The sequence below is a fragment of the Acinonyx jubatus genome, chromosome A1 (genome assembly GCF_027475565.1).
Source record: "Acinonyx jubatus isolate Ajub_Pintada_27869175 chromosome A1, VMU_Ajub_asm_v1.0, whole genome shotgun sequence".
In the NCBI taxonomy this organism is placed as follows: domain Eukaryota; kingdom Metazoa; phylum Chordata; class Mammalia; order Carnivora; family Felidae; genus Acinonyx; species Acinonyx jubatus.
This window is the reverse complement of record NC_069380.1, coordinates 137,755,185-137,782,234: the sequence shown is the minus strand read 5'-3', so window position 1 is coordinate 137,782,234 and position 27,050 is coordinate 137,755,185. Positions and strand designations below refer to the sequence as shown.

Genomic DNA, 27,050 nt, shown 5'->3' with positions numbered 1-27,050 from the left:
GTGCACGGAAGAGAAGGGGGAAAGGAGCATTCTCCCTGCCCAGGGAGCAGCGTGCCCTGAGACACAAGGACTAGCAGAGAGTTTGTGGAATGGAGAGGTCCAGTTTGATGTGAAGGGAGGGTGGCACAGGTGAGGTGAGCAGGTGCCAGGGCTACATGATGCCAGGCCTTGGGGCCCTTTTGTGGAATTAATCCTCTGGACAGTTTCACACCTGAGAGTGTCCTGGTGAGAGTTGCATTCAAAACAAAACAAGACTAGGTTTGCTGTGTGAGAATGGATCTGAGGTACCCGGAAGGTAAACAGGGCTGTTCCAAGGGTCTGAGAGGCCTGGGGGTCTGGGCTGGGCTGAGGCCGTGGCAGCAAGTGCTTGCATTCAAGGCAGACTCTGGAGCGACTTGGTGACGACTTTTGTATGGAGAGGGCAGGGCGATTCTCTCCAGGTTGTGGCAGATGTTGCTGCCATTCATAAAAAAGGAAACATTAGAGGAGGGGCAGGTTTTGGAGGAAAGATATATTCGGTTGGTTGAGTCTGAGACCCTGGCTGATGCTCCAGTGGAGTAGGCGTCACCTGTGCTGACGATTGGGGTGGCCGGGGCAGGGGTGTGGACCTGGGACAGAGCCCCTGCCTTCATGGGGGGAGGTGAGAGCCAGGGGGGCGCGTCTCACACATGGGAGCGAGCACCTGCCCGGTCCGCGGGGCGCGCTGCGGGCTGAGGACTGGCAGTAGCCTCCACGCTTGCCTCCCTGGAAGCCACTCCTCAGGTGAGAGGAGGGAAAGGGGGATGGCTTTTGTGAGATGAGGGAGCTTCACACACAATACGTGAAAGGGATGGAACGAAGATACTGGAGTCCCTTCAGGTGAATACAGTCTGATTGGGCTGGCATTTTGGCATCGAACTCCCGTAACTCTCAGCATCTCACAGAAACAGTACTTTGAAGCACGTATGACTGTGAGATGTGAACTTTGACTTCGTGAATCATGCAAACTTAATGTTTCGTAGTAACACAGCTGGAAATGGGGCAACAGAGCAGCAGCTCCACTGAGTGGCCCCTGGAGCGATACTGCTGAGGCCAGTTCTGGCTGTTCTGCTCCCTTGCTTACGCATGAGAGTTTCCTGGCCTCTGAAATGACACCACATGGACGGGGCGCACGCTTGATTGTACCTTCTCATGGGCTGTGGTGAGGATTGCACGTGTGCATCCCGCACGCACAACGTGTACACGATGTGTGCATTGTGCGGCCTGTAAGCCTTAGTGCTGGCGGTTTTAGGATGATATCACCTCATTACTTCCAGATGTAGGATCTGAGAACCAGAGAATTGGGAGAACTTGTACAAGGCCATAGAACCGAATAGTGGCCAAGTTCAGGCTAGGATCCCGTTTGCCTGACTCCCGGACAGGGGCACCTTCCATTTAATAGGCTAACCAGTGTCAGGTGCTAGGTACCATATAAAATTAACTGTAATAAAAGAATCTGGTCACTGCTCGCCAGACGGTAGAGAAGCAAAGCAGATAATATCAATGTCGAAGCTTACAGACTTTTCCCAAGCAATTTAGAAGTGTATGTTTTGTATTAATTTGCATTGCTTTGCATGTCATTGTATATGCATTCCATATGCTGGTAATTTTCCTACTGGGATCGAAAGGCTAAAGCTTCAAGTATATAAGATCAAATAAAAATTAATCGGGAATTGAATGCAGCTGGTTTGAAATCTAATGGGCCCCTGGGCACGGTGGGCTCGGTGTGGGCTTTTGGGGGGAACGGACTGGATCAGTATTTACTATTTTAGCAGATGTGGGAAGCCAGATACCATTTGATGAAAGCAGGTCACATTTTAATATGTAATGAGGCTTGACCCGCCGAATATAATACATCAGGACAGGATGCATGGAAGAATACCAGAAGGAGACTGCCCACTACGTAAAATGCAAGAAATGAAGCAGAGAGAGAGACAGAATTTTGCTCTATGAAGCTGAACTAATAAGAAATGCTAAGGGTCAGAAGTAAAGGTGAAACTTCTGTTCAGCAACATAAAATTTTAAAAAGAGCACAATCTTAAAAATAAATGTGTGTTTTTTTTAATGTTTATTTATTTTTGAGAGAGAAACAGATGGTGAGCAGGGGAGGGGCCGAGAGAGAGAGGGAGACACAGAATCTGAAGCAGGCTCCAGGCTCTGAGCTGTCAGCACAGAGCCCAACATGGGGCTCGAACTCCTGAACCATGAGATCATGACCTGAGCTGAAGTCAGACACTTATCTGACTGAGCCACGCAGGTGCCCCAATATGTGGGGTTTTAAAACCAATAAATTATCCCTAATTTGGACTTGCTGGGGAATGGCCACTGTGTCTTAGTAAAATCTCAGAAATACATACATGTTTTTTTCTGAATTACAATTTTGTTTCTCAGAGTATGGTCCCTGGACCAGCCACTGTCAGCCTCCCCTGGGAACTTAGAAATGCAAATTCCGAGACCACCCGGATCTGCTGAATGGGAACCTCTGGGGATGGGGCCCAGCACCCTGTGTTTCAATATTTGGAGCCAGCTTTCATTCTTCTTGAATTTTTGTTTCTTCAGTCTCGACCTTCCGTTTCCCTCTTGTGTTCACGAGCTTCTCACTGTTCTGCTTAACTTCTGCTGGTCAGTGTCCTTGTGGGGGGTTGTACCCAGACACAAACCCATCCCTTCCTCCGCCCCAGGGTCTAACCCCGGGGAAGATGCTTCCTGAGGGCCCTCTAAGCTCTCAGGTTGTGCAGCCCTGTGGTTCTCATGCTTCCCAGAACCACACTGATTTGGGTGTTGGTTTGCATCTGCTGCCTTTAAAAAAAAAAATCTTTTGGCAGTCTCATCCCCAACAAACTGTCACTCCCCCCAGACATACAGTCCGCCAAACCCTGAACTGTTCTCTCCAGATGCTCCTGTTAAACCCCATTTCTCCATCTGCTGTGAGTGCAGTTAATTTCTTGGACCTAAGCGCTGGTCTTGGTACTGACGTTAGATTGCATCTTGCTGGATTCAAGTCTGTCCAAATCTGTTTGGATCCTCCTTCTGTCCTCTTTCGTATAAACCTTCATGTCCTCTGCTGATCTGGCTGCTGATGTCCTGGCCAGAGGAATTAATAACAATGTGAGTAGCTTTGGTAGAGGCCTTCCTCACGGTTAATGAGGCTTAAAAACTTGGCATCTTTTGCAGTCCTTGTGGGGCTGACATCAGAAGAACTGTCGTCAGCCCATCGTTGTTTGGTTTAAATTACAGCTGCTCTGAAGCGTCCCCATGCGGTTGCTCCGAGAGAGGGAGAGGATGAGAGGACCATCTTCTCTGACTCCAGCCTCCATGTCCCCCTACCCCGCACCCCTTATAGTCACTGGCAGCTTAAGGTCAGGAGCTCCATGACTGTTCTTGTTGTCCTGATTTGTTTATACTGTCAGCTTAGGGGGTTTTCTGTAAGTGACACAGAGGTAAATTTCAGCTTCTTTATAGTCAGATTAGGATGGATTCAGATATTTCAAAATAATAGGAAGCAATAATTGTGCCTTGTCATTTCCCTCTCCTTCACCCCACCCCTCACAACCACCACTAAGCTCTAGACTTGAAGAGGGTTTTGTGCTAAAGCTTACATTTTAGCAAAGAGATTCAGGTTATTTAAAAATTTTTTAATGTAGAATTTTGTCCATATATGGCTTTTAAAGGAATATAATTGATACTTTAATTGCACAAAGTTTAAGAATGTAAAAAGCAGGTGCCCCCGGGTGGCTCAGTCGGTTGGGCGTCTGACTTCGGCTCAGGTCACGATCTTGCCGTTCATGAGTTTGAGCCCCACGTTGGGCTCTGTGCTGGCAGTTTAGAGCCTGGAGCCTGCTTCAGATTCTGTCTCCCTCTCTCTCTGCCCCTCCCCTGCTTTCTCTCTCTCTCTCTCTCTCTCTCAAAAATAAATAATATAAACATTAAAAAACAATTTAAAAAAAAGAATGTAAAAAGCAGAACAACTTTATGGCAAGAATGCTTTTAGCCATGGTTGCTAGAGCATGAAAGAGTGCCTGGAATCCAACAATGTGCTATCATTCATGATCCGTATCCAGTCCTACCCAAGCCCTCTCCCACGTACTTTCCCCGGGCACTGAAAGACTAGCTTTAAACCAAACTGCAAAGATGTCCATAAAATTCAAGCCTGCTTTCCCATCCAAGATGCTACCAAACGCCTTTTGATGTGATGTGCTCTCTTGCCATGGCAAACAAAACAAAAGTGCCTGGTGATAAGGGAGTTCTTTGTAACCTCAAGGCAATCTCTATGAATACTCTGGACTTCTACCTCTTTGATTGCTTTTCTTCCTTCCCCAGTCCCTTCTGTTGCTTTCCTCATCTAGTTAAGGGGCAAACAGATGAGGTGGTCCCTTTGGAGGAGAGTTTCCTGTCTGTGTTCAGGCTCAGACAGTCAGCCTGTCTGCTCTTGGATAGGTTGGACCTGTTTCTAAAAGTTCTGCAAACCGTGGTATTTCTCCTGGTCGTTTTCCAGATCCAGACAGCCAGTGACAACAGCTCATTCAGACTGCAGCAGAGGGTGGCCACTTGTGCCCAGGACCAGGAAGAGCAAAGCCTGACGTAGCTCCTGTGCCGGCCAGCCTTCCTTCTCTCTTCCTTCTGCTCCCCTGCATCATGGTGGCATATTTGGAATATTTGCATTGTCGTGTCCTTTCTCCACACCCCCACGTAACGCCTGGGTGCAGCAAGGAGGGGCTCTCTCTGCCCAGCCACCCTATTCCACCAGGTTCTTTCTTCCTGCAGCCATCCCAGCAAGCACCCCGCCATACTCTCAGGCAGACAGAGTTGGATATAGTATCCGAGGGGTCAGGAGACAGAAGTGGAGTGACGCTCAAGGCAAACACAAATTAAGTTCCAGAGACTAGACCATGAAAAAGTACTAATGGAATAATACGGAGATCGTGGAGCTGAAGGAAGGGGATGTGGAACCAGAGAAGAGATCCTTAAAAGGAAGGAAATATAATTAACACTGTGCCAGGAAAATCCCTGAATAAAAATCATTTGTACATGCTACCTGGTGATTATAATTCTGAGAGATTATACAATAAAATTCAGAGGTACCGAAGTAACTTGGGATTTCTTGGGACCTCGCTATTTATTTCTCTCTGAATCCCTCCAGGCAGGACAGTTTCTATTATCTCTCCAGAATCTAACATAGTGCCTCCCTGGCACATGGTGGGCACACAGTAGACGTTTGCTGGATGGACAGGCAAGCAGTTGAAGGGGGATAGAAGTAGGATATACAAGCATGAAGGTGTGTACAAAAGAGGTGAAAGCAGGGACATGAACAGATATTTGTACACCCACGTCTGTAGCAGCATTATTCATAATAGTCAAAAGATTGAAGCATCCACCAACAAATAGCTAAACAAAGCATGGTGTATACGTACAATAGAATATCATTCAGCCTTCAAAGGAAGGAACTTTAGATGGATGCTGCAGTACAAATGAACTTGGAAGACATGATGATAAATAAAGTAAGGACAGAGGCTGTGATTCCTTTCCTATGAGGTTCCCAGAGGAATCAAATTCATAAAAAGAGAAAGTAGGGGGGTAGCTTCCAGGAACTGCAGAAGTGGGGGGGAATCAGGAGTTAGTGTTTAACAGGTACAAAGTTTCCACTGGGGAAGAGGAAAAAATTCTGTGGATGCAGGTGGTGATGGTTATACAACCATGTGAATATATTTGATGCTACAGAACTTAAAAATGGTTAAAATTGTAACCATTGATCCATCCATGTCCCTCTACCTCTCCATCCATCCATCCACCCATCCATCCACCATTTGTCCACACACTCATCCACCCACGATGTCTCCATCATTTATGGAATGGATTTTCTAGGATAAACTAGGAAGCAGAGACTTCTTAGCACTGATGATTAAAATGGTAAAATTTATATTAAGTATATTTTAACCACAATAAATAATAGAAGAAAGAATATTTTTATGATCATCGACTAGTTCATAGTTCATAAATATGGAACAAGAGAGAAGATATTTTCATAACAAAGTAGTGAACCGGGTCATACTTGGAACACATACTTACAGAAGGACGACAGCAGTGACCCCAGACTTACTGAGATGTTTAAGACCTTGCTACTAAAAATGCGTTGCCTGCATCTCCGTATGAGGCGGAGACTTTGGAAGCCTTGCAGTCCTGCGCACTCCCGTTTACCCCCTTGATTCCCGCTTAAAAAAAAGAAAAAACAAATTTTATTTTGAAAAAAATCTCAAGCCTACAGAAAAGTTGTAGGACTATGACAGTGGGCACGGCCTCATTTCCCCTGGAGCAGGTGAATGTGGAAGGCTTTGCTATGGCTTCTGCACCATCCTGCCCAATGGAGAGCCCTGGCTGTCGCCCCCTGGAGGTGGTGTCTGGGTGCAGGAGCCGGTGTGGCACGTTGAGGATGAGCCCAGTCCCTGCCTGCAGAACGGCCCCTGGACTATGGTACTGGGTGCTCCTCTTGCTTAAATGCTTTTGACCCCTTACTGTCATGCAACCTATGTGCCCATCTGCTTTTCCTGCCAGAATGTACCCCATGCAGGAGCTCAGTCAGTCATCACAGTACCCATGGGAGTCAGCACCTTGGCCTCTTTCACAGGTATAAGGAGGCAGGGGACTGACTAGACTGGTGAGCTTCTTAGTGAAGTCAGGACTTAAATTCAGAACCGCTGACTTTAAGTTCCAAACCGGCTATGCTGTAAATAGAGGGGTAGAGCAGGAGGGTATGATGCAGAGGGGTCAAGTGTGGCAGGGAAGAGAGGAATGGGGTCAGGCAGGTCAGGGAGGGAGGGGGCGATTGGAACTACTCAGCATGTTTCACCCTAAGTGGTGCTGTTATCTTCCTTGACAGGTGGGAAGCTTGTTACAGATAAACTCACAAGAAGGCAACCTGCCCAAGTTGACTTTCAGAGATTATGTGGCCTTCCCCCTGCTGGTGACCAGAACCATACAAAGTAGAGGTTTGCCGAGAGCTGTGTTGTGTTGTACCTGAAGCATGGTGTGCAGACTGCACGGTTTGTGCCAGTATCAGAGTCAATTTGGTCAATCGTGGAGACTACTTTCCTTCAGATGTTTACCTAAAGCTTCCACCTGCCTCTAGTTTGTTCTGCCTGAGACCTAGAATTTCACGCTTGACCACATACGGATTGTACTGTTGGACAAGTAGTTGTACCTAGTCATTGTAACCTAGTTTATATATTTTTATTTTTTTAATATTTACTTACTTATTTTTGATAAGAGAACGGCAGAGGGGCAGAGAGAGAGAGAGGGAGAGGGAGAGAGAGAGAATTCCAAGCAGTCTCCAGGCTCCGTGCCATCAGCGCAGAGCCCTGCGCGGGGCTCGAACTCACAAACCGTGAGATCATGACCTGAGCTGAAACCAAGAGTTGGATGCCTAACCAAATGAGCCACCCAGGTGCCCCCATATTGTAACCTCATTTCCATTTAAGCTTAATCTTGCTTGTGTGTGAAGCTTGCTTGATATGCATGAAACATTCCCCTTTTCAAATGCTCATCTTCCAAAGTGCATCTTTGCAAAGTTGCTTAAACATGTGAGGGCTTATTTTTCTCACACGACAGGAATAACAGCGTGGATGTTTGCTGCGGCTGGGTCAGGGGTTTGAGGCTTTCAGGGCTGTGGTTGCTGATATTCTCTCAGCCTGCTCTTCATGGTCCCAGCATGGCTACTATAACTCTAGCCGTCCTGTTGGACTTCCAGGCAGAAAAGTGCGTTCTTTGTTTATTTAAAACAAAAACAAAAAAAGGACAAAATGGCGTACCTCCCCCTGAATCAGGTTCCTTTAGAGAACTTGCCCAGATACCCCACAGTATAATATACTGTTATTGACTGTTCCTCTTCAGTGGAGGCTGAAAAAAAAAGCTTTTAGAGGGGCATATTTCTGCCACCAACAATGTAGGGGTTCGCTTGGTAAAGAAGGAAGGGAGGGTGGATGTTGGAAAGCAACCGGCCATCTCTATCAGAGCCATAGATGAAGTCCTTACGTACCAGGTCTGTTGCTGACTTTCAGCTCACTGATCTGTGTCTGTTCTGGTACCAGCACCCGACTGTTCTGATGATTGTAACATTATAATCCGCGTGAACATCTGAAGAGGCTGGTTCTTACTTTTGCATTCTGTACCGTTGGCATGTAAGTTTGCTTAGGTGGTTTTTCACTAAAGTCTTCGACTTCTTTATTACATTAATCCAAAATCTAAACCTTCGTATTGAGGGACCTGTTATCTTCATTAAAACCATTGCTAGAATACATCCTTGTAGCAGATGCCAACTGGAGAGCTTCCTGGAGTAATTTCTAGATTTGACTTTCTGGGGACACTTTCCACGAAATCCTGCTTTGAAAATTCCTATTTGGGCAGAAGTTTTTCGAGCACTGCTGATTGTATTTGTTCCACCTGTTTATCTTAATTTTAAATTCCTGGGCCTTAACTTTGTGGCATCTATAGGCACACAAGCTCTCAGGGCAGTATGTACATTGTAAACCGAGAACACAGATCTTATGGAATGGTAGAGTCAGGCCAGAGTAGCTGGCCTTGAATTTTTTAGTGGAAGTAGAGAAGTGTACTGAAGTCTCCAGCTCAGCCCACCACCGCATCAACACAACCCAGCAAACAAAGGCGCTCTTCTGAAGATGTAAAATTGAGTGTGTCCAATCCATTCGTAGACAGTGTGGCCTGGCCTTAAGCCATCCCTGCCATCCATATTCTTCATTCACATCTGTTTATCCCCACGCTGCCTCTGTGATGTGGTGACGAACATTAAAGATTCTACTTCAAGGGCACACATGGAAATCAGAGTAGCTGTATCTCTTCTGCTGCTACCTCTGAGGAATTCATTTTGGCCAGTATAAAATATGAAGTTAGCCGTACAATAGCAAATAAGTGCTTCTAGAAATTTCGGGGTGGGCGGTGAATTATATACCATGCAGGCCTTGGGTGGGGAAAGAGTTTTTTTCTCTTTCTAGCACACTAAACATACAGTTAAAAAAAAAGACACCGGTGTCTTTCAATTCAGTTCTTCTTCTTTGTAGAAAAAGAAGCCGAGATACACTCAATCCACATTTTACATCTAGAATGTTAAATATATTTTTGTTCTGTATTGTGTCCAGCTAAGTGTGGAAGGCAGAGAAGAGAAGGAGAATCTAAGAAAGAATGTAAGATTGGGGTTTATAAAGCTTGAGAGGCAAAGTTCAAGTACATCAATTAACCCCTTTTTTGTTATCTTTTGTATCTGCAAAGGAAGTAACATTTCATTTAAGCTGTTTCCATCCAAGCTAAAATTTAAGAGCATAGATATTTTTGAAATCCACCTTTCCTTTTTTGTTTTTGTTTTCCTGTAGAAAAAAAGCTCTTAATGTTTTGCAATATAATGAGGGTCACAAACCGTTAAAAAATAAACACTTCATTCAGTAGTATCATTTATGGCCCTTTAGATTTCCTGCTAAAGACTTAGCCCTGTGGTTTTGCCCAATAAGATACACAAACAGGGGTACATGGGGGGCACTTGGGTGGTTCAGTCAGTTAAGCGTCCAACTTGGGCTCAGTTCGTGAGCTCACGGTTTGGGGGTTTAAGCCCTGCATCAGGCTCTGTCCTGACAGCCTGGAGCCTGCTGCAGCTTCTGTGTCTCCCTCTCTTCTCTCTGCCCCTCCCCTGCTTGTGCTCTCTCTCTCTCTCTCTTTCAAAAATAAATAAACATAAAAAAACAAAAACAAAAACGGGTGCCTGGGTGGCTCCTTCGGTTAAGTGTCCAACTCTTGATTACAGCTCAGGTCATGATTTCACGGATTCTTGGTACAGAGCCCAACAGGGCTCTGTGCTGACAGTGTGGAGCCTGCTCAGGATTCTCTCTCTCCCTCTCCCTCGGCTCCTACCCTCCTTTCACTCTCTCTCCCTCAAACAACAACAACAACAAAGCAAAAAAAACCCATATACAACCAGCTTTTGATGTTTGTCCTGTGAACCAAAGGCAACGAAGCCAGAGCAAAGTTGGCCACCTCCCAGTTTTTGTGACTATAAAAAACCTGGCTGAATTCGACACTTCTTTCGCTCCGTTGCTGCAGTCCAGATTTCAGATGACCTTGAGGGACCACCGTCCGGTAAATACATCCTGACGTGGGTTGTTCGTTCTTTCCCCCCCACCCCCCCGAAACTAAGGGGCTCCGCTTAAGTTACTGGTTGAAAGGATTATCAACAGGTGGTTGACAAACTGATGTTCACGCCCAGCATTTCCATCCAGACCTTTACTCTCAAAGGTGGTGACCACAGTGTTTGCACTTGGAGGCCAAGCGCTGGGCCTGTGGAGGAAGCTGTCAGTTGTGCCACGTTCTGCCGGCACCCCCACCACATCCCCTTTGGATGAGGGGCGTCCTGCTTTCCTGCACCGAGACCGTGTTAACCCTCTGAGCCCCTGAGCACTGGTAGAGGCCCTCGTTGAGGCTCTTGTGCGCTCCCACTGCTGTAGAGTCCTCGGTGCTGCTTTGCTTGTGATGTGGTCCTTAGGGATGGCTTTGCCAAGCAGGGACACTCGAACGGGTCACTGCAGCTTTGTACTGTCTGGAGAAGCATTGCCCCTGAACATACTGAATGGAGGGGAAAATTGTATAGCGTCTGCCATCCGTAGTTACAGAAGCTGGTTAGCTGAACGTGACTGAGCAGAACTGGCTACATGTGTCTCCCTAGGTATCTTTATTTTTTTATGAATAATAATTGCATACATTTTTAATGCAGAAATCTAAACTTTTCAGAAGGCATGTAATACAGCAACGTTTGAATATTTGCCAAAAATCCTAGTGGAAAAGCACAAAAATGACATAATATCATCTAAAAGATAAGGAATTCTTTGGTTATCAGTCTTTCGAAAGATAATGAGCAGGCGGAGGGGAAAAAAAATAAAAACCTCTAACGATTAACTAGAGTAACTATGTTCCTGTCTTTCAAGATCCAAGACAGGTGTATGTCTTTAGGAACAATATATATACCAGACAGTGACAAAAAAGACCGTTGTCAGGGAGTGAAAAACAAAAAATAATTAGAATGTCAGAATGAAGGAAGCAATGCATGTGCTGTTTTAGAAAAATAAAACTAGGGGCCCTAGGGTGGCTCAGTCGGTTAAGTGTCCAACTTTGGCTCAGGTCTTGATCTCACGGTCTGTGAATCCAAGCCCCACATCAGGCTCTGTGCTGACAGCTCTGAGCCTGGAGTCTGCATGGGATTCTGTGTCTCCCTCTCTCCGCCCTTCCCCTGCTCATGCTTTCTCTCTCTCTCTCTCTCTCTCTCTCTCTCTCTCTCTCAGAAATAAACATTAAAAAAATTTTTAGAAAAACAAAACTAAACCACAGCATACAGACTCATTCCTGGTTTTCCCAAGAAACCATTCCTCTTGTAGAGGTCCTGGTAACCAACATTTGCATACCAAAGTTGCTTTCTGTAGCCCTTTGACTTGCCTGTGTCATAGGACCTTCATGATCGCATTGCTGCATAGAAAACCATTATTCCATTTAACACATGGGAAGTAAAGACTTACCCAAGATTAAATGACCTGCCAGGGTGACTTGAGTTTTTGATGGCACAGCCCAGACCACAACTTGGATCTTCTGACTTTGTCCCACCGAGCAACTATTCTGTGCCAGTTAGGTATGTTCCAGGGGCTGGAGGTAGAGCCGGAACAAGGTCTGTCTGGGAGACAGACATAAACAATCAAACAAAGTAACTGCTGCTGTGGTAAGTGCTTGGAAGAAAACAAGGAATGCAATAGTCAGGAGAAAGACTGGAGAAGGGTGATCAGAGACAACCCAAGGAAAGGATATTTCTATTCTAGCTTGAAGGCCAGAGGTGCCTGGGTGGCTTAGTTGGTTAAGCATTCAACTTCGGCTCAGGTTGTGATCTCGTGGTTTGTGGGTTCAAGCCCTGCATCAGGCTCTGGGCTGACAGTTCAGAGCTTGGAGCCTGGAGCCTGCTTTGGATTCTGTGTTTCCCCCTCTCTCTCTGCCCTCCCCCTGCTCACTCTCTTTCTCTCTCAAAAATAAATAAACATTTTTTAAAAATAGCTTGAAGGACAGAAGGGAGCCAGTAACCCCAGGATCCAGAGAAAAATTGTCTGAACTTGGGGACAGCAAGTGCAGGGGTCCTGAGGCAGGAGACTAGTGTTCTAGAAACTTTTTTTTTTTTAAGTTTATTTATTTAGTTTGAGAGAGAGAGTACATGCATGTGGGGGAGGGGCAAAGGGAGAAAGAATCCCAAGCAGGCTCCACACTGTCAGTGCCGAGCTGGAAGCAGGGCTCTGTTTTGCTAACCAAAACTTAGAAGGCAAGTGTTGCTTAGAGTAGAATGAGCAAGAAAAGCAGAATAGGATGAAGTTGGAGAGGAAGGTAGGGACAGGAACTGGCTAGGCCTTGGGGCCATAGAAAGGATTTCTGATTTTATTCTAAGTGCAACAGAAATCCCAGTGAAGGGTTTTAAGTGTAGGGAGTGGGACTAGGGAGCAGGAGTGGTCTGATTTATGAATTTAAACGATCATTTTGGCAACAGTACAGAGGATGGATTAGAGGGACTTTCGAGGGAGGCTAGTGAGGAAGTTATTTCCTTTAGAGGCAAGAGTGGATGGTAACTTGGCCTACGGTGGAGTGGAAAGGTGTGGATGGATTCAAAACACGTTTAGAACCAACAGGGTTCTCCTCCAAGAGATTGGAGAGGCGGCTGGCCTTGTGGTTGACAGTGTAAGCTTGGAAATTGGGCCAGAGTTGAAAGTCCTGGCTCCTCTACATACTAGCTATTTATCCTCTGTGACTCAGTTTCCTAATCTGAAAAATGAGGATATTGATAGGGGGGATAAAGAATGAGTAATAGGGATAATAAACCTCATAGGCTTATTGAAGGGAATAAAGAACACAAATAGTATTAGTGCTCAGTGTAGCCCATTAGGAAATGACAGGTATGTGTCCACCGAATCTGGTAGCATGACAATTTTTGTTGACTTTGACCAACAGACTCGAGGGGGCAGTGGAGCCAGGCTGGACTGAGTACCACAATGAGGGTTCTGGATACTGGGGAACAGAAGTCCCCCCTCTGTCCAGTCCTTTGAGGGAGAGCAGTTGGATGTATAAACATGTATGTGGGGCGCCTGGGTGGCTCAGTCGGTTGAGCATCCGACTTCAGCTCAGGTCATGATCTCACACTCCGTGAGTTCGAGCCCCACGTCGGGCTCTGTGCTGACAGCTCGGAGCCTGGAGCCTGCTTTGGATTCTGTGTCTTCCTCTCTCTCTGCCCCTCCCCTGCTCATGCTCTGTCTCTCTCTGTCTCAAAAATAAATAAAAACATAAAAAAATAAATAAAAAAACCCATGTATGTAATGGAGGAAACATATTCTTGGCATCCCAAGAGTGAAACAGTGTTAAATGACAGCTAGGACCCTGTTTTCTCATCTAGAGAAGGAGGACTTTGGACTCAATTACCATTAAAGTCCTTTGTCAGTTTTAGGATTTTGCTTCTAGGCTTCTTCAGGAATTATGGGATAATAATTAAGCTTTGGTGAAGAAGGCCCAGAAAAGTAAATTCTATTATTGAATTTTTTTTTTCCTACAGAAAAGTATGTTGACCTCAGTTAGAAATTATTTACTTTCGAACAATTTATAGACACAGTTCAGGATAGGACTTAATCACAGTATATTGTGAAATGAAAAAAAACAGATAAGACAGTATCTGTATAGTGAAACTTCTTGTTAAACAAAAGCAAGTCCACAAAGGTGTCGTTATTGAAAATGCTCTGGAAGGACAGAAGGTCCACAGAATGCTTTTGCCGGGTGATGGGTTACTGGTGAGCCTTAGTTGCTTCCTTATACTTTATGGACTTGTTCATTTTTTTTTTTAAATGGAAGTGTTTACTTTTGTAAACGGAGAATGGAAAAGCGTTTCTTTTTCCTTTTTGAGATTATAACCTGTTATTAGTGGAGGAATTGTCCTCCGTTTGTATTGTCTTTCTGGACCAATCAGGCCATTCTTATGTTTTGTATGCTCACTGTTTATCTACTCACAGTCAGATCATTATTTGCTTTGCCGTCTTCTAGAACAATGAGAATGTAAGGTCATCTGGGGAAGAAACTGGCCTTTCTGCTTTTTTTTTTTTAACTTGTTTTATTTTTTATTTTTTTTAATTTACATCCAAATTAGTTAGCATATAGTGCAACAATGATTTCAGGAGTAGATTCCTTAGTGCCCCTTATCTATTTAGCCCATCCCACCCTCCCACAACCTCTCCAGTAACCCTCAATTTGTTCTCCATATTTGTGAGTCTCTTCTGTTTTGTCCCCCTCCCTGTTTTTATATTATTTTTGTTTCCCTTCCCTTATGTTCATCTGTTTTGTCTCTTAAAGTCCTCATATGAGTGAAGTCATATGATGTTTGTCTTTCTCTAATTTCACTTAGCATAATACCCTCCACGTAGTTGCATCCACGTAGTTACAAATGGCAAGACTGCATTCTTTCTAATTGCTGAGTAATACTCCATTGTATATATATACCACATTTTCTTTATGCATTCATCCATCGATGGACATTTGGGCTCTTTCCATACTTTGGCTATTGTAGATAGTGCTGCTATAAACATGGGGGTGCATGTGTCCCTCCGAAACAGCACACCTGTATCCCTTGGATAAATGCCTTGTAGGGCAATTGCTGGGTCATAGGGGAGTTCTATTTTTAGTTTTTTGAGGAACCTCCATACTGTTTTCCAGAGTGGCTGCACCAGCTTGTATTGCCACCAACAATGCAAAAGAGATCCTCTTTCTCCACATCCTCACCAACATCTGTTGCTGCCTGAGTTGTTTATTTTAGCCATTCTGACTGGTGTGAGGTAGTCTCTCATTGTGGCTTTAATTTGTATTTCCCTGATGATGAGTGATGTTGAGCATTTTTTCATGTGTCAGTTGGCCATCTGGATGTCTTCTTTGGAGAACTGTCTGTTCATGTCTTTTGCCCATTTCTTCCCTGGATTATTTGTTTTTTGGGTGTTATGTTTGATAAGTTCTTTATAGATTTTGGATACTAACCCTTTATCTGATATGTCATTTGCAAACATCTTCTCCCATTCTGTCAGTTGCCTTTTCGTTTTGCTGATTGTTTCCTTTGCTGTACAGAAGCTTTTGATTCTGATGAGGTCTCAGTAGTTAATTTTTGCTTTTGTTTCCCTTGCCTCTGGAGACATATTGAGTAAGAAGTTGTGGCCTTTCTGCTTCTTTAGGAACTCGTAGGGTGCTGTGGGGGTGTTGAGGAAATGCATCCCGGCTGAGTCATCCTCCCACGAATGGTCTTACTTGAAAACTTTCTCTCGGTTTGGTGATGAGCATGTCATCAAGGGGAGAATCAATGACCTTATTGAAATCAAGGAGCTGCAGTAGAAGGACCTTAGCTTATTCAACTACATCAGGACTTTTTTTTTCTTTTTTTAATGAATTCATCTTCATATCAGTGTACTTAAGTGACGATTCTTCTTTGGAAAACTTTAGGAAGAAACAAAATCCTGATATTTCTAAATCAATAAAGTCTTCAAATCCTATTTTTCATACTAACATGTATGGATATTACGTTTAAGAATTCGAAGGTGGCCCACAGAGGGAATATTCTTCATGTGGAGAGAAAGCTTTTTAAACTAGGTACTAATTCTCAGAGAGCCTGAACTCTCAGTGACTGACTGGTCACTATGAGAACAAGTAAATCGGTAAGTAGTCGGTGACGGGATGTGAGACAAGAATAACTGCCGTCAGAGTTCCGTAGGATGAGCTGGCTTTCTTTTCCTTCGATGGATTCCATGGCTGGAAGACTGACTACTCTCATCAGTAGCACCTGGCTTGCCGCTGCCTCTGCCTGCAGGAATAAAATGAGCTCCTCCCCCAGTGTCCTTGCAGGCTGATTCTCCAGGTATATAATCCCTTAAACTGGGCAGAAGGTCTCAGGACTTGGCGATTTTATGTTCATCCCTGTTTCAGTTTTAGGACGGATCAGTAAGACATAGTAATGAGAAATTTCAGTCGAAGACTAAAACCATTGTGGAAACCTTTATGTTTTTAAAGGCGGTATTACCGAGAAGGTTAAGAGTACCTCTCTGGAGCAAGAGTCTCTGCGTTCAAGTTCCACGTGACGGGGATCCTAGCTCACCTTGGGGGACTTTCTTAATTACCACATGTTTCAGTCTCCTGTCTTGTAAAGAACCATAAAAGTAGTCCCTACCTCACTGACCCAATGAGGGGATTGCGTACATGCAGAGGGCTCAGAACATGGCCCCAGATAACACCTCTTTGTTCAGTGACTCTTCATTAATAATAATGATGGTATTAAATTAGTAAGGGGCACTAGATGGAGGCATTCAGGCATTAATTCAAAAACATTGCATTTGTATCAGAACTTTGGGGGGAAATAGAAAATAGATTTGAAAAAATAGGACAGTAAGCCATAGGTCTTGGGCAGGATCTTTAAAGAAGTCAGGAGGAGGAGGGTAGCTTAGGCCAGGTGAAGATGTTGGTGAAGATGAAGCCACAGCCCGCATTGGCCAAGTCACTGTCAGGACTGTGTTAAAGGGTTTTGCACGCGTTACCCCACTTACCTCAAAATCCCACAGGTAGTTGCTAGTATTAACGTACTTCTACTGATGTGGACACAGAGATGTGGAGACGTTGAGCAACTTGTCCAGGGTCCAGGCGGTCGGTAGGCTGTTCCTGAGCTGAAAGGGGGTCTCCTCTGAGCTGAAGTCCTGGCTGTGTGGCCGGAGGGTGAAACGTGTATCGCAGGACCCTGCGTGGCTTCTGCTTTTTCCAGCTCAGCCCCTGAGCGAGGGCTTAGCTGTCGGCTGCTCCCTTACGATGTTTCTACCTCCTACTTTGGCCAGAAAAGAGAAGGTCAACACTGTCTGCATTTCCGCGCATTCTGTGTAACGTACTAGAAAACCTAGAAAACTAGGAAAAGGTTTGGAGTCAGGCAAGCTGCACACCTCTGTGGGGTAACCCCGTTCACATGTCGGGTCTCCTGACCCCTCGCAGCTGCTCCCCGCAATTCAGGAGGGGATTTGTCGTTCCCGTTTTGAGATAAGAAAACTGGGCTTCAGAGGTGAATTCGTTGGATTCAGCGTCCCTCCAGGGATTCAAGCCCGGCTCTGGGGCATCGCATCGTGAAGCCCGCATACTTTTTCTTCTCTCCCAAGTGCCCCCCTCTTGGACAGTCCTGGGTTTTGAAACTGCTGACTTAAGGAGAGTCCGTGGACCAGCTGCTAATGGCTGTGGCCACTTAGCCCTGACTACAGTTCTAACCACTTAGCTGAGTTCACTTTGTGTGTGCCTGCTGTTTCTTTTAAGACTGTAATCAGCCCCTGGAAGGACTGGGAATAGAAGATGGTTTGGGGGAAAGGCTTCATTCAGCATCTTTGTTGGGCTTTTATTGAATTATCCAAACAGCTTGTTTCCGCTTCGCTACAGCGATATCATGTCCTTTCCAGCCCTGTCTTCATCGCTAGGAACTGGTACCTATGTGACAGTGAACTTGGCAGCGGGCTGGGCTTCCTTATTTGCCTGGGCAGGTGGGTGGGCGCTCATTTGTATTATAATTGTAAGACCACTTCCTGGCAGCAAAACCTCAGCCTGCTTCCTGCTCAGGGCCTGTAACAGGGAAGGAGCCAGGGTGGGGTGTTTGCAGAAGGTGGCCTTGCTGCCCTAGTCTCCTAGGAACCATATGGCCGGTAGAACTGGCAGTCTGGCACCCGCCAGCTCTCGTGAGCCATCAGGAGCTCGTTTCCATCCTCCAAACCTGAGGCTCATGGGGACTCGTGAGTTTTGGCTGCTGGTGGCAGGGAGGGGAGGAAGCGCCACAACGGGCAGGTGCCTGCCACCCCCACCCCTTGCCCGCCTCTGCCCTCCGCAGCTCCTGACCGTGGATGTCACACACAGGTTCTGTCCAGGAAACAGCAGAGCCACGGTTGGAAACTGTGGTCTCTAACCTCCTGCAGGCTTTTTGTGCCCACGGATGTCCTGCTGACTTCTCACCAAAGCTGGGAAGAGGCCCACAGCCCTTTTCAGGATTTGACAGAAGCTTATTCACTTCCCCCTTTTGGACTTCTCACGTGGGGAAAGGAATGCATTTTTTTTTTCTTCCAAGATTTTATTTAAATTCCAGTTGGTTAACATAGAGTGTGGTATTGGTTTCGGGAGTAGAATTTAGTGATTCATCGCTTCCATATAACACCCGGTGCTCATCGTAACAAGTGCCCTCCTTAATGCCCATCACCCATTTAGCCCATCCCCCCCACCCAACAGCCCTACAGCAACCCTCAGTCTGTTCTCTGTCCTCAAGAGCCTCTTATGGTTTGCATCCCTCTCTGTTCTTATCTTATTTTTCCTTCTCTTATGTTCATCTGTTTTGTTTCCTAAATTCCGCATATGAGTGAAATCATGTGGTATTTATCTTTCTCTGACTAATTTCACTTAGCATAATACACTCTAGCGCCATCCACCTTGTTGCAAATGGCAAGATTTCATTCTTTTTGATCACTGAGCAGTATTCCATCGTATGTCTATACCGCATGTCCTTTCAGTCAAAGGAATTTCTGGCCATGGTAAGCAAGGGGAGGGGTTTTACTTTGACCTGGGACAAGGCGGTATTGGAGGGCTGCTCAGATCCCTTGACATCTAGGGCTGACCCGTAGACATATGAGCTCTCCTCCTTAAAGATGCCCAGAGGAGGAAAGGAGAATCAGACAGCCAGATGCCTGGGCTGTCCCACTTCCCTGCCCTCGTTCCTTTAAAATGAACTCTCGTCCCGGCTGGCGAAGCTCAGACGTGGAACCAGAACCAGTTCCCACAGGACTTCTCACAGCAAGCCTGCCACGTCTGCCTTCCACACATGCCCTGCCACCTGCCCTCTGTGGGCAGGCAGCCACGCCCGCTAGCCCAAATCGAACCGGCTAGGCACCAGGCTGGAATCAGGAAGTGTGTGCTCCAGGTGTTCTCAGCAAGGACAGGGGAAGCGTGGGTACAGAGGGGCCCTTGAAAACGGGTGACAGGACAGGGAGCCAGCCTTTGCCTTTTTATGTACGTGTGAAGATGATAGTTAAATGGTACATCTTAAATGCCATGATAACTCTGGAAGACTTTGCAGACCTCTTTAGAAACGTAAGGAGATTTTTTTTCATTTTACCACTATGGTATCAGGGGGAGCTATAAACTGATGCTAAGTAGGGATCCCGTGGACCGGAAAAGACAAAGCAAAATTTTACTTTGGGTAAGATTCATTCTAATTCTAGCCATTTATGTACGCTCCTTCCTATGTATGAGTAATTGCCATGAACTAGGACCACGATGAGATAGATTGATTTGGGATTGATGAATCTTCTGAATCAAACTTTATCACAACACCTGCTTCTAAACATGCGCTCCAACTTCTGAAGAAACTTGTTGCCCTGTGCGTGGGGAGTCAGTTTTCCCACGCTCTGTAAGAACTGGCAGGAACGTTGGCCTTGAGCCGGTGTGGATAGAACCCTACTCGTTTTGCTTCAGAGGAGAAGCCTGAGACCTAACAAAGGGACTCAGAGCCATGAGCCTAATGGGGATTCCGTGACCTGGGTGCTGATTCAGCTAATGAGAATGGAGAAGAAGGGATGGAATTGGGCGTATTTATGAGATGGCTTGTTAATGTGGACGTGAGGGAAAGGAAAGAGTCATATGACCCTCCAGTTTCAAGCCTGGGTCATTGAATGGGTGGTGTCACCATAAACTGACACAGAAAACACAGGCGAGGTGAAGATGTCAGATTCAGTTTTGGACTCAGCTGGGTGCCTGTGGGATATCTAGTGGAGATGTGGATATGTCCGTCAAGCAACTGGATGTTCATGTCAGAAGCTTGGGCAGCAGGTGAGGACTGGAGACAAAGGTGTTGGCAATGTGTGTGTGGACATCAGCATCCAGAGGGCTAGGGAGAGTGTGCACGAGAAGAGCAGTGAGCTGAAGTAGGGCGCTGGGGAAACCCGAGGAGAGGTTGCGAGGTGGCTGGGGAGGACCAGGTTCTGCAGGACAGTCTGTTGTCCATAAGGTGTTGTTCTGTAACGAGAGTGATTCAAACAAAGTGAGTGAGGGCATGACCTTCCCAGGAGAGCTAGTTCAATTCATCTGAACTACAAAAATAAATGAGGTCCAGATTGCTTGTTAATTCTAAGACAATTGGGAACAATGATTATGTCCTCATCTAAGATTTATTGCGATGTGTTAGGAAATTGCTCATGGGGCCCTCAGACCTCCCAGTTCTCAGGATTTGAACCTTTTTGAAGCAGCTCTGTGAATTCAGCTGGTCCTCCTGTCCTCAAGCCTTGCAATAGCACTTTCTGGTTCCCCCCTTCCTACTGCTCCCAAAATAAACTCATCTGTGCCCTCACTTGATTAGCCTGTTTTTATCTGAAAAAAAAAAAAAAAGTGGTATAATCATTTTTTAAAATTCAAATACAAAAGGATATTCACGGATAAGTACATCTCCCTCCTACCCAGGCCACTAACCCTCCACCCTCTCCCACCCCACCCTGGAAAGCAGCTCCCATTCCCCATGTCGAGTCTCCATAGTATCCTTCAGGAAATAGCCAGCCAGCTGCCTTTTCATAAATAAAGTTTTATTAGAACACAACCATGCCCTCTCATTGGTGCGTTATCTGTGGCTGCTTTCCCACTCCAGTGGCAGAGTCGAATACTTGTGACAGGGAAAGAAAAGTTTGCCAACGTGTGCTCTTTTTCTGTAGATACGGTTTGTATCATCTTTTTTTTTGACACACACGTGAGTGCACTAAACACAGTTATGCATTTCGCTCATTTCCATTTCACAGTATATCCTGGAAATTGTTCCACATGGGCACATGCAGTTTTGTCTCCAGCTTTTTCACATAGTATGGATGTAATTAATCCATACCTCAGGTGGCAGAGGGGATAAGGGAGGGGGTCTCTTCTTATAAGGGCACTAATCCATTAATGAGGGACCCACCCTCGTGTTCTAATTACCTCCCAAAGCCCCGCCTCCTAATGTCATTACCCTGGGGCTTAGCTTTCAACCTATGAATTTGGGGTGGGACATAAACATTCAGTCTATAGCAGTGGGGTTCACTGGGCTCTTCCCGTCTGACTTCAGATCTATATCTAATAAGGATCTGAAGGCAGAATCAAGATGGATGTTACTTTCAGGCTCAGTGGGCCATCTGCATCTCTGATGACCCCTTAATGACCTCTAACTCTGTAGACCTCTGCCCGAACCAGAGTAATCTCTCCCCAAATACTCTAAGTAGAAATGCAGACAGTGAAAGTTACATAGTACCTATATTTTAGGCGCTTACATTATTTGCCTTTATTTGGTAACCAATGTCTCTCAGAATTTAGGTATAGTTAACACAGCATACCACAAAATACCACCATTCTGTGTGTTCTCACTTCCTGATTTCTGGATCCTCTTATAAGGGTGAGAATCTTGTTTTATTTACCTCTGGGCCCAGCCTTCTGCCTGGCATGTGGAAGGTACCCAGTGAATGTTGATTGAACTGTACTAATGGCCTCTTAGTTGTCTTTCTCTTATTCCACCTGAATTATTCCTTTTCCTTCTTACAGAATGAAGACATTCAAATGCTGTTTTAAATACCCAGCACAGCAGAAAGTTTTCGTCTTATTTTTAACTCTATGGCTGTTCTCCCTGTTGAAGCTTCTAAATGTGAGGAGACTCCTCTTCCCTCAAAGAGGCATTTACTTGGTTGAATACTCCCTGAGTACCTCACCTTTTGTAAGAAACAGATACACCAATGTTAAGAATGAAATCAGGTATGAAGTTAACTGTTCAGGTGTCTATGAACAGGCACCTTTGGAAATTGGCAAGAGTCTGGAAATAAGAAGGAGAGAAATCATCGACTTGGATGATGAGGATGTCGTGGCAATAACCAGTGATTGTGACATTTATCAGACCCTAAGAAGGTACCATCAAAAGCCTGTTTCAAGGGAGGAGAGAAGCTTCCCGATAGCCTATTCTTTGGTTGTTCATAAAGACGCAATTATGGTTGAAAGACTAATCCATGCTATATACAACGAGCACAATATTTACTGCATCCATTATGACTATAAGTCACCTGATACCTTCAAAGTTGCCATGAACAATTTAGCTAAGTGCTTCTCCAATGTTTTCATTGCCTCCAAAATAGAGACAGTACAATATGCCCACATTTCCAGACTCCAAGCTGATTTAAATTGCTTGTCAGACCTCCTCAAGTCTTCGGTTCAGTGGAAATATGTTATCAATCTGTGTGGGCAAGATTTTCCTTTGAAGTCAAACTTCGAATTAGTGTCAGAGCTGAAGAAGCTCAATGGGGCAAATATGTTAGAAACGGTAAAACCCCCTAACAGTAAAATGGAAAGATTCACTTACCACCATGAACTAAGACAGGTGCCTTATGAATATGTGAAGCTACCAATAAGGACAAACATCTCCAAGGAAGCCCCCCCTCATAACATTGAGATATTTGTTGGAAGTGCTTATTTTGTTTTAAGTCGAGCGTTTGTTAAATATATTTTCAACAACTCCCTTGTTAAGGACTTTTTTGCCTGGTCTAAAGATACGTACTCACCTGATGAACATTTTTGGGCTACCTTAATTCGGGTACCAGGAATACCTGGGGAGATTTCTAGGTCAGCCCAGGACGTGTCTGACTTACAGAGTAAGACCCGCCTTGTCAAATGGAATTATCATGAAGGCCTTTTGTATCCCCGTTGTACTGGCTCCCACCTTCGAAGTGTGTGTATCTACGGAGCAGCGGAATTAAGGTGGCTTATAAATGATGGACATTGGTTTGCTAATAAATTTGATTCTAAGGTGGACCCTGTCTTGATTAAATGCCTGGCAGAAAAGCTTGAAGAACAGCAGAGAGAATGGATTACTTTGTCTTCAAAAAAGTTATTCATGGCTAAAAGTCCCATAATCACATCATGATAAAATCAGGACAGAAAGAAGCTATCTGATAAATGGAGCTAATATGGAACTGTGTGCTATACTATGCCCACTACCACGTGAGCTTAACCTTCTCATAGTTGGAGAGGTGTCCAAAATTCCACACATAAGGCAAAGTGACCTAGGCTTTGATGACAATACGACTGCACGTGGTCGGGTGATCTTTATGTTTGTTTTTCCTTGTAATCTTATGGAGGTAAATCAGAGATCGAGTCATATGATGCCCTCAAGGCTTACCCTAATCACACTTAATACTTTAAGTTTTCCACACAGCCATCAGGATTCTACCGAAAAGGTGTTGGCGTGTGCGATAATCACATAACTTTTTAAACCACCAGTTTCAGAGTACTGTTGAAGTGTAGTGACCAACTCTCCTCTTGTCTCTTAATTCAGCTCCCTAGACTTTTCTTAACCTTTAGAATATTACACGGAGAGGGGTGCCTGGGTAGCTCAGTGGGTTGAGCGTCTGACTTTGGCTCAGGTCAAGATCTCATGGTTGGTTCATGGGTTTGAACCCCTCTGTCAGTGCAGAGCCTGCTTGGGATTCTCTCTCTCCCTCCCTCTGTCTCCCTGTCTCTCTGCCCCCTGCCCTGCTCATGCTCTCTCTCTCAAAAATAAAAAATTAAAATTAAAAAAAAAAAGAATATTAGAAGGAGAAACCACTACCTCAGGAAAGCTCAAAGAATGTCCAGTTTCTTGTTTGCCAAAGCATAATTTACCTATTAGTGCCTCACTCTTTCAATTCGGAGTCTACAAGACTCGGTCAGTGGGGCATTTATAGTGTATGAATGTTGGGGAGGTTGGGTGGGGGGGAGGGGATTGGGACAGGTGGTGCCTGAAGAGAAACAAGGGGATTTGCAGGATTTTTGCATCATCGTACACAACAATTTCATGAATGGTCTCCTTTTTTTAGTTCAATTATTTCTTTAAAACACATTTATTGATGAAAAACAAGAACTTGGTTAGTAGTTCTAAATGTCACACTCCTGAACGTTAAACCTAAGTCTTCTAGTTCATAGATTATCATTAAAAGTATGGTTTTTTTTTTACAGTGGAATTGTTATAGTTTTGTTTTATGGAACCATTAAGCTAAGAGCCACTGAATTTTCTCAAAAAGATTGTATAAAATATGACAGCTTTCTAAATCAACTATTATGGTCATTTAAAATTCTTGCTTACATCTCCAATAACTATCCAAATAGAATCTAGACTTAAAATGATAAAACCTCTAAGTTCACTGAAGTCTTCTCAGCTTAGATACAGAGAGAGAAAACGTTAATTTTCTTACGGACATAGCAAGAATTTTCACTAATGGTATTTTGTAAAACCTACTCCTTAGAAAACTACCACAACGAATCAAATATACATCTATCTCAATGTAGCTATGTTGTGCTTGAGTTGAAATGGGACAGGAGCAGAGTCCTGAGAACAGGCTGTAATATTTTTACGTCTCTTGGGAAATCATGGAGCTCATGTAAAAATTTCTTCCTGATCTTATGTTTCAATGTCGGCCGCAGAATCTATGTATTTAAATATTTTCTAAAATGTCTGTGTTCTCCATGTGAAATGCACTTTGCTTGTTTTCAGGTATATGATACTGACTGCCAAGCGGGATCACTATTCTCTTTCTTCTTCTCTGAACTCATTTTTCTTCCCCCCCCCCACTCCAAATTACTTCATTCTTCAGAAAACTGTGACCAAGCCCCTGTTCCTAAAAATAAGTCACCCTTGGACAGAGCTAAGTTCTGCAGAAGATACTTAACCATTTATTAGCGTGTGTGACTGTGACAAGCTAAGTCACTTTCTATGAGCCTCAGGTTTCCTGATCTTTAAAGTGAACACTTGGATGCTTACCCTGGCTTCCTCACACGTGTGTGTGTGTGTGTGTGTGTGTGTGTGTGTGTGAATCAACTGAAATATGTGAACTGGTTTGAAAATGGAGACAAACTATTGACAATAAATATCAGAGAGTAGTCTTATTACAAGGCAAAACAAAGATCCAACCCCATTGTGAAACTTAACCCTTTACCTTTTCTGGAAAACCTCTGAAATATAAAAGAAGCCACATTTGCAGGAGCAACTTCTGTAAATGAATCCAGGTACAAAGAAACCCCTGTCACCACATCTGGGGTTCTTTTTAAGCCAATATGATTAGCAGATTGATCCCGTGTCTTGGATAGAGGTTAGGGGTAGAAATGTTTTTCCTACCTTCTAGTCTTAAATACACAAGTTCTCACAGACAGCTTGGTTTTTATGGCTTTGGTCATCAGAATAAATGTAAAGGCTGAAAACTCGATCTCCTTGTCCCGTGTCTTGCCTCTTGGTGACAAATGATTCTATCGCCTGTTTATTGGGAAATTTTCCAGTTGTTAATCACTTTCACACCATATCCACATGAAACATGCCACCACAAAGAGATGACAGCACCTTGTTTTCCCCAGTGACACATTTCCCATGATTCAGTTCAACATTTCAGGGGGCTTGTCTGGTCATCTCTTTTGCCTTGGGAATCCTACAGTTTCCTTATAGACCTTCAAACCTCCTTCAGACCTGACTCTCCCCTAAAACCTTTTGGTATGATTTTTCCTGCTCTAGAGAATGTTCTGCAGTCTGTGTTTTATAATCATTCTTTGCATAGTATTTATTGAATCTAGATTCTAAGTTGTTTGGCAATGAGACCAGGACTTGAAGTTTGTAAGTTGTATTAGATATTAGAAAGAGCTACTAAAATATATCTACATTATGTGAATAATCTACTCTAACATTATAATATTTAAAGATCAATGTTGCTGCTATTTTTAATGTTTTGGCTATTCTAAGTAAAAAAAAAAATATATATATATATGTATATGTGTGTATATATATAATGTTTAAATTTGCAGAGTTAAATATGAAGATTTCTCTTGCCTTCCAGAATGTGAATATTATACATACATATATATATATATATATTTTTGACATATTTCCTGAAAACAAAAAGACAGTCTTCTTTGTGAATGTAAAGTGAATGTCCTATGTGTATGTTACAGCTGTTTGTGTTATTGTTTTTTACCATTTTTGAAAAGCATATTTCCCATTCTGTGAGTTTTAAATAGATTGGTATTGCATTTTGGTATTGTGCAGCTGGTAGATGTTAATTCTCTGGTATTATAAAATAAAAATGTGCTCCAAAAGCCGAATCCCTGGAATTTATTTTTTTAATGTTTATTTATTTTTGAGAGAGAGAGAGCGGAAGATGGGCAGAGAGAGAAGGAGACAGAGGATCTCAAGCAGCATCTGTGCCGACCACAGAGAGCCCAATGTCGAACTCTAACTCACAAACCACAAGATCGTGACCTGAGCCAAAGTCAGACGCTTAACCGCCTAGCCACCCAGGTGCCCCCAAGTCCCTGGAATTTATATTTCCTTTCTCTGCCTGTGCTGGCTCCTCACAAAGACTCTTTCAGTTTATGACACTTGCCCAGTATTTGAAGAGCAAGTTAATTTCACTCAGAGTAAAAGAATTCAGCGTGTGGATTATACACAAAATATGGGCACACAAACTTGAGTTGTTTTCCAGGATCTCTGTCTTCATTCTCCTTCAGACTGACTTCTCCTCCAAGATTAATTATCTAGACAAGTATTCGTGTTTGCTTGATGACTTTATGGATTTTAGTTATTTTTTTAATTTTTTTTATTGTTTATTCACTTTTTGAGAGAGAGAGAGAGAGAGACAGAGCATGAGTGGAGGAGGGGCAGAGAGAGAGGGAGACACAGAATGCCAAGCAGGCTCCAGGCTCCGAGCGGTTGGCACAGAGCCCGACGCGGGGCTCAAACCCACAAACCGTGAGATCATGACCTGAGCCGAAGTCGAACAGTTAACCAACTGAGCCACCCAGGAGCCCTTGGAAGTTAGTTTTTAATACAGTAGGTTGAGGTTCTTCATCTCAGGTTCTTCAGTTCCTGGAAAATCAAGACTCTTTTTCTCTCTCTACCAGGACTCCTGCCTTGGTGTGAGTCC

At 44.3% G+C, this 27,050-nt stretch overlaps 1 protein-coding gene across 9 annotated transcripts in view; it reads left to right on the top strand.

Moving 5' to 3' along the window:
• The window catches only part of GCNT4 (glucosaminyl (N-acetyl) transferase 4), a 29,076-nt gene extending 2,847 nt beyond the window's left edge, over nucleotides 1-26,229 (top strand). For 6 of the 9 annotated variants that reach the window (XM_053223999.1, XM_027039973.2, XM_027039999.2 and 3 more), the window contains exon 2: nucleotides 21,667-26,229. In XM_053223999.1, coding sequence (XP_053079974.1) covers nucleotides 21,668-23,032 — 1,365 coding nt within the window. In that variant the 5' untranslated portion in view covers nucleotide 21,667 and the 3' untranslated portion in view covers nucleotides 23,033-26,229. The other 3 variants (XM_053224002.1, XM_027039961.2, XM_053223982.1) reach the window with 3 other exon arrangements.
• Nucleotides 26,230-27,050: the final 821 nt, after the last annotated feature.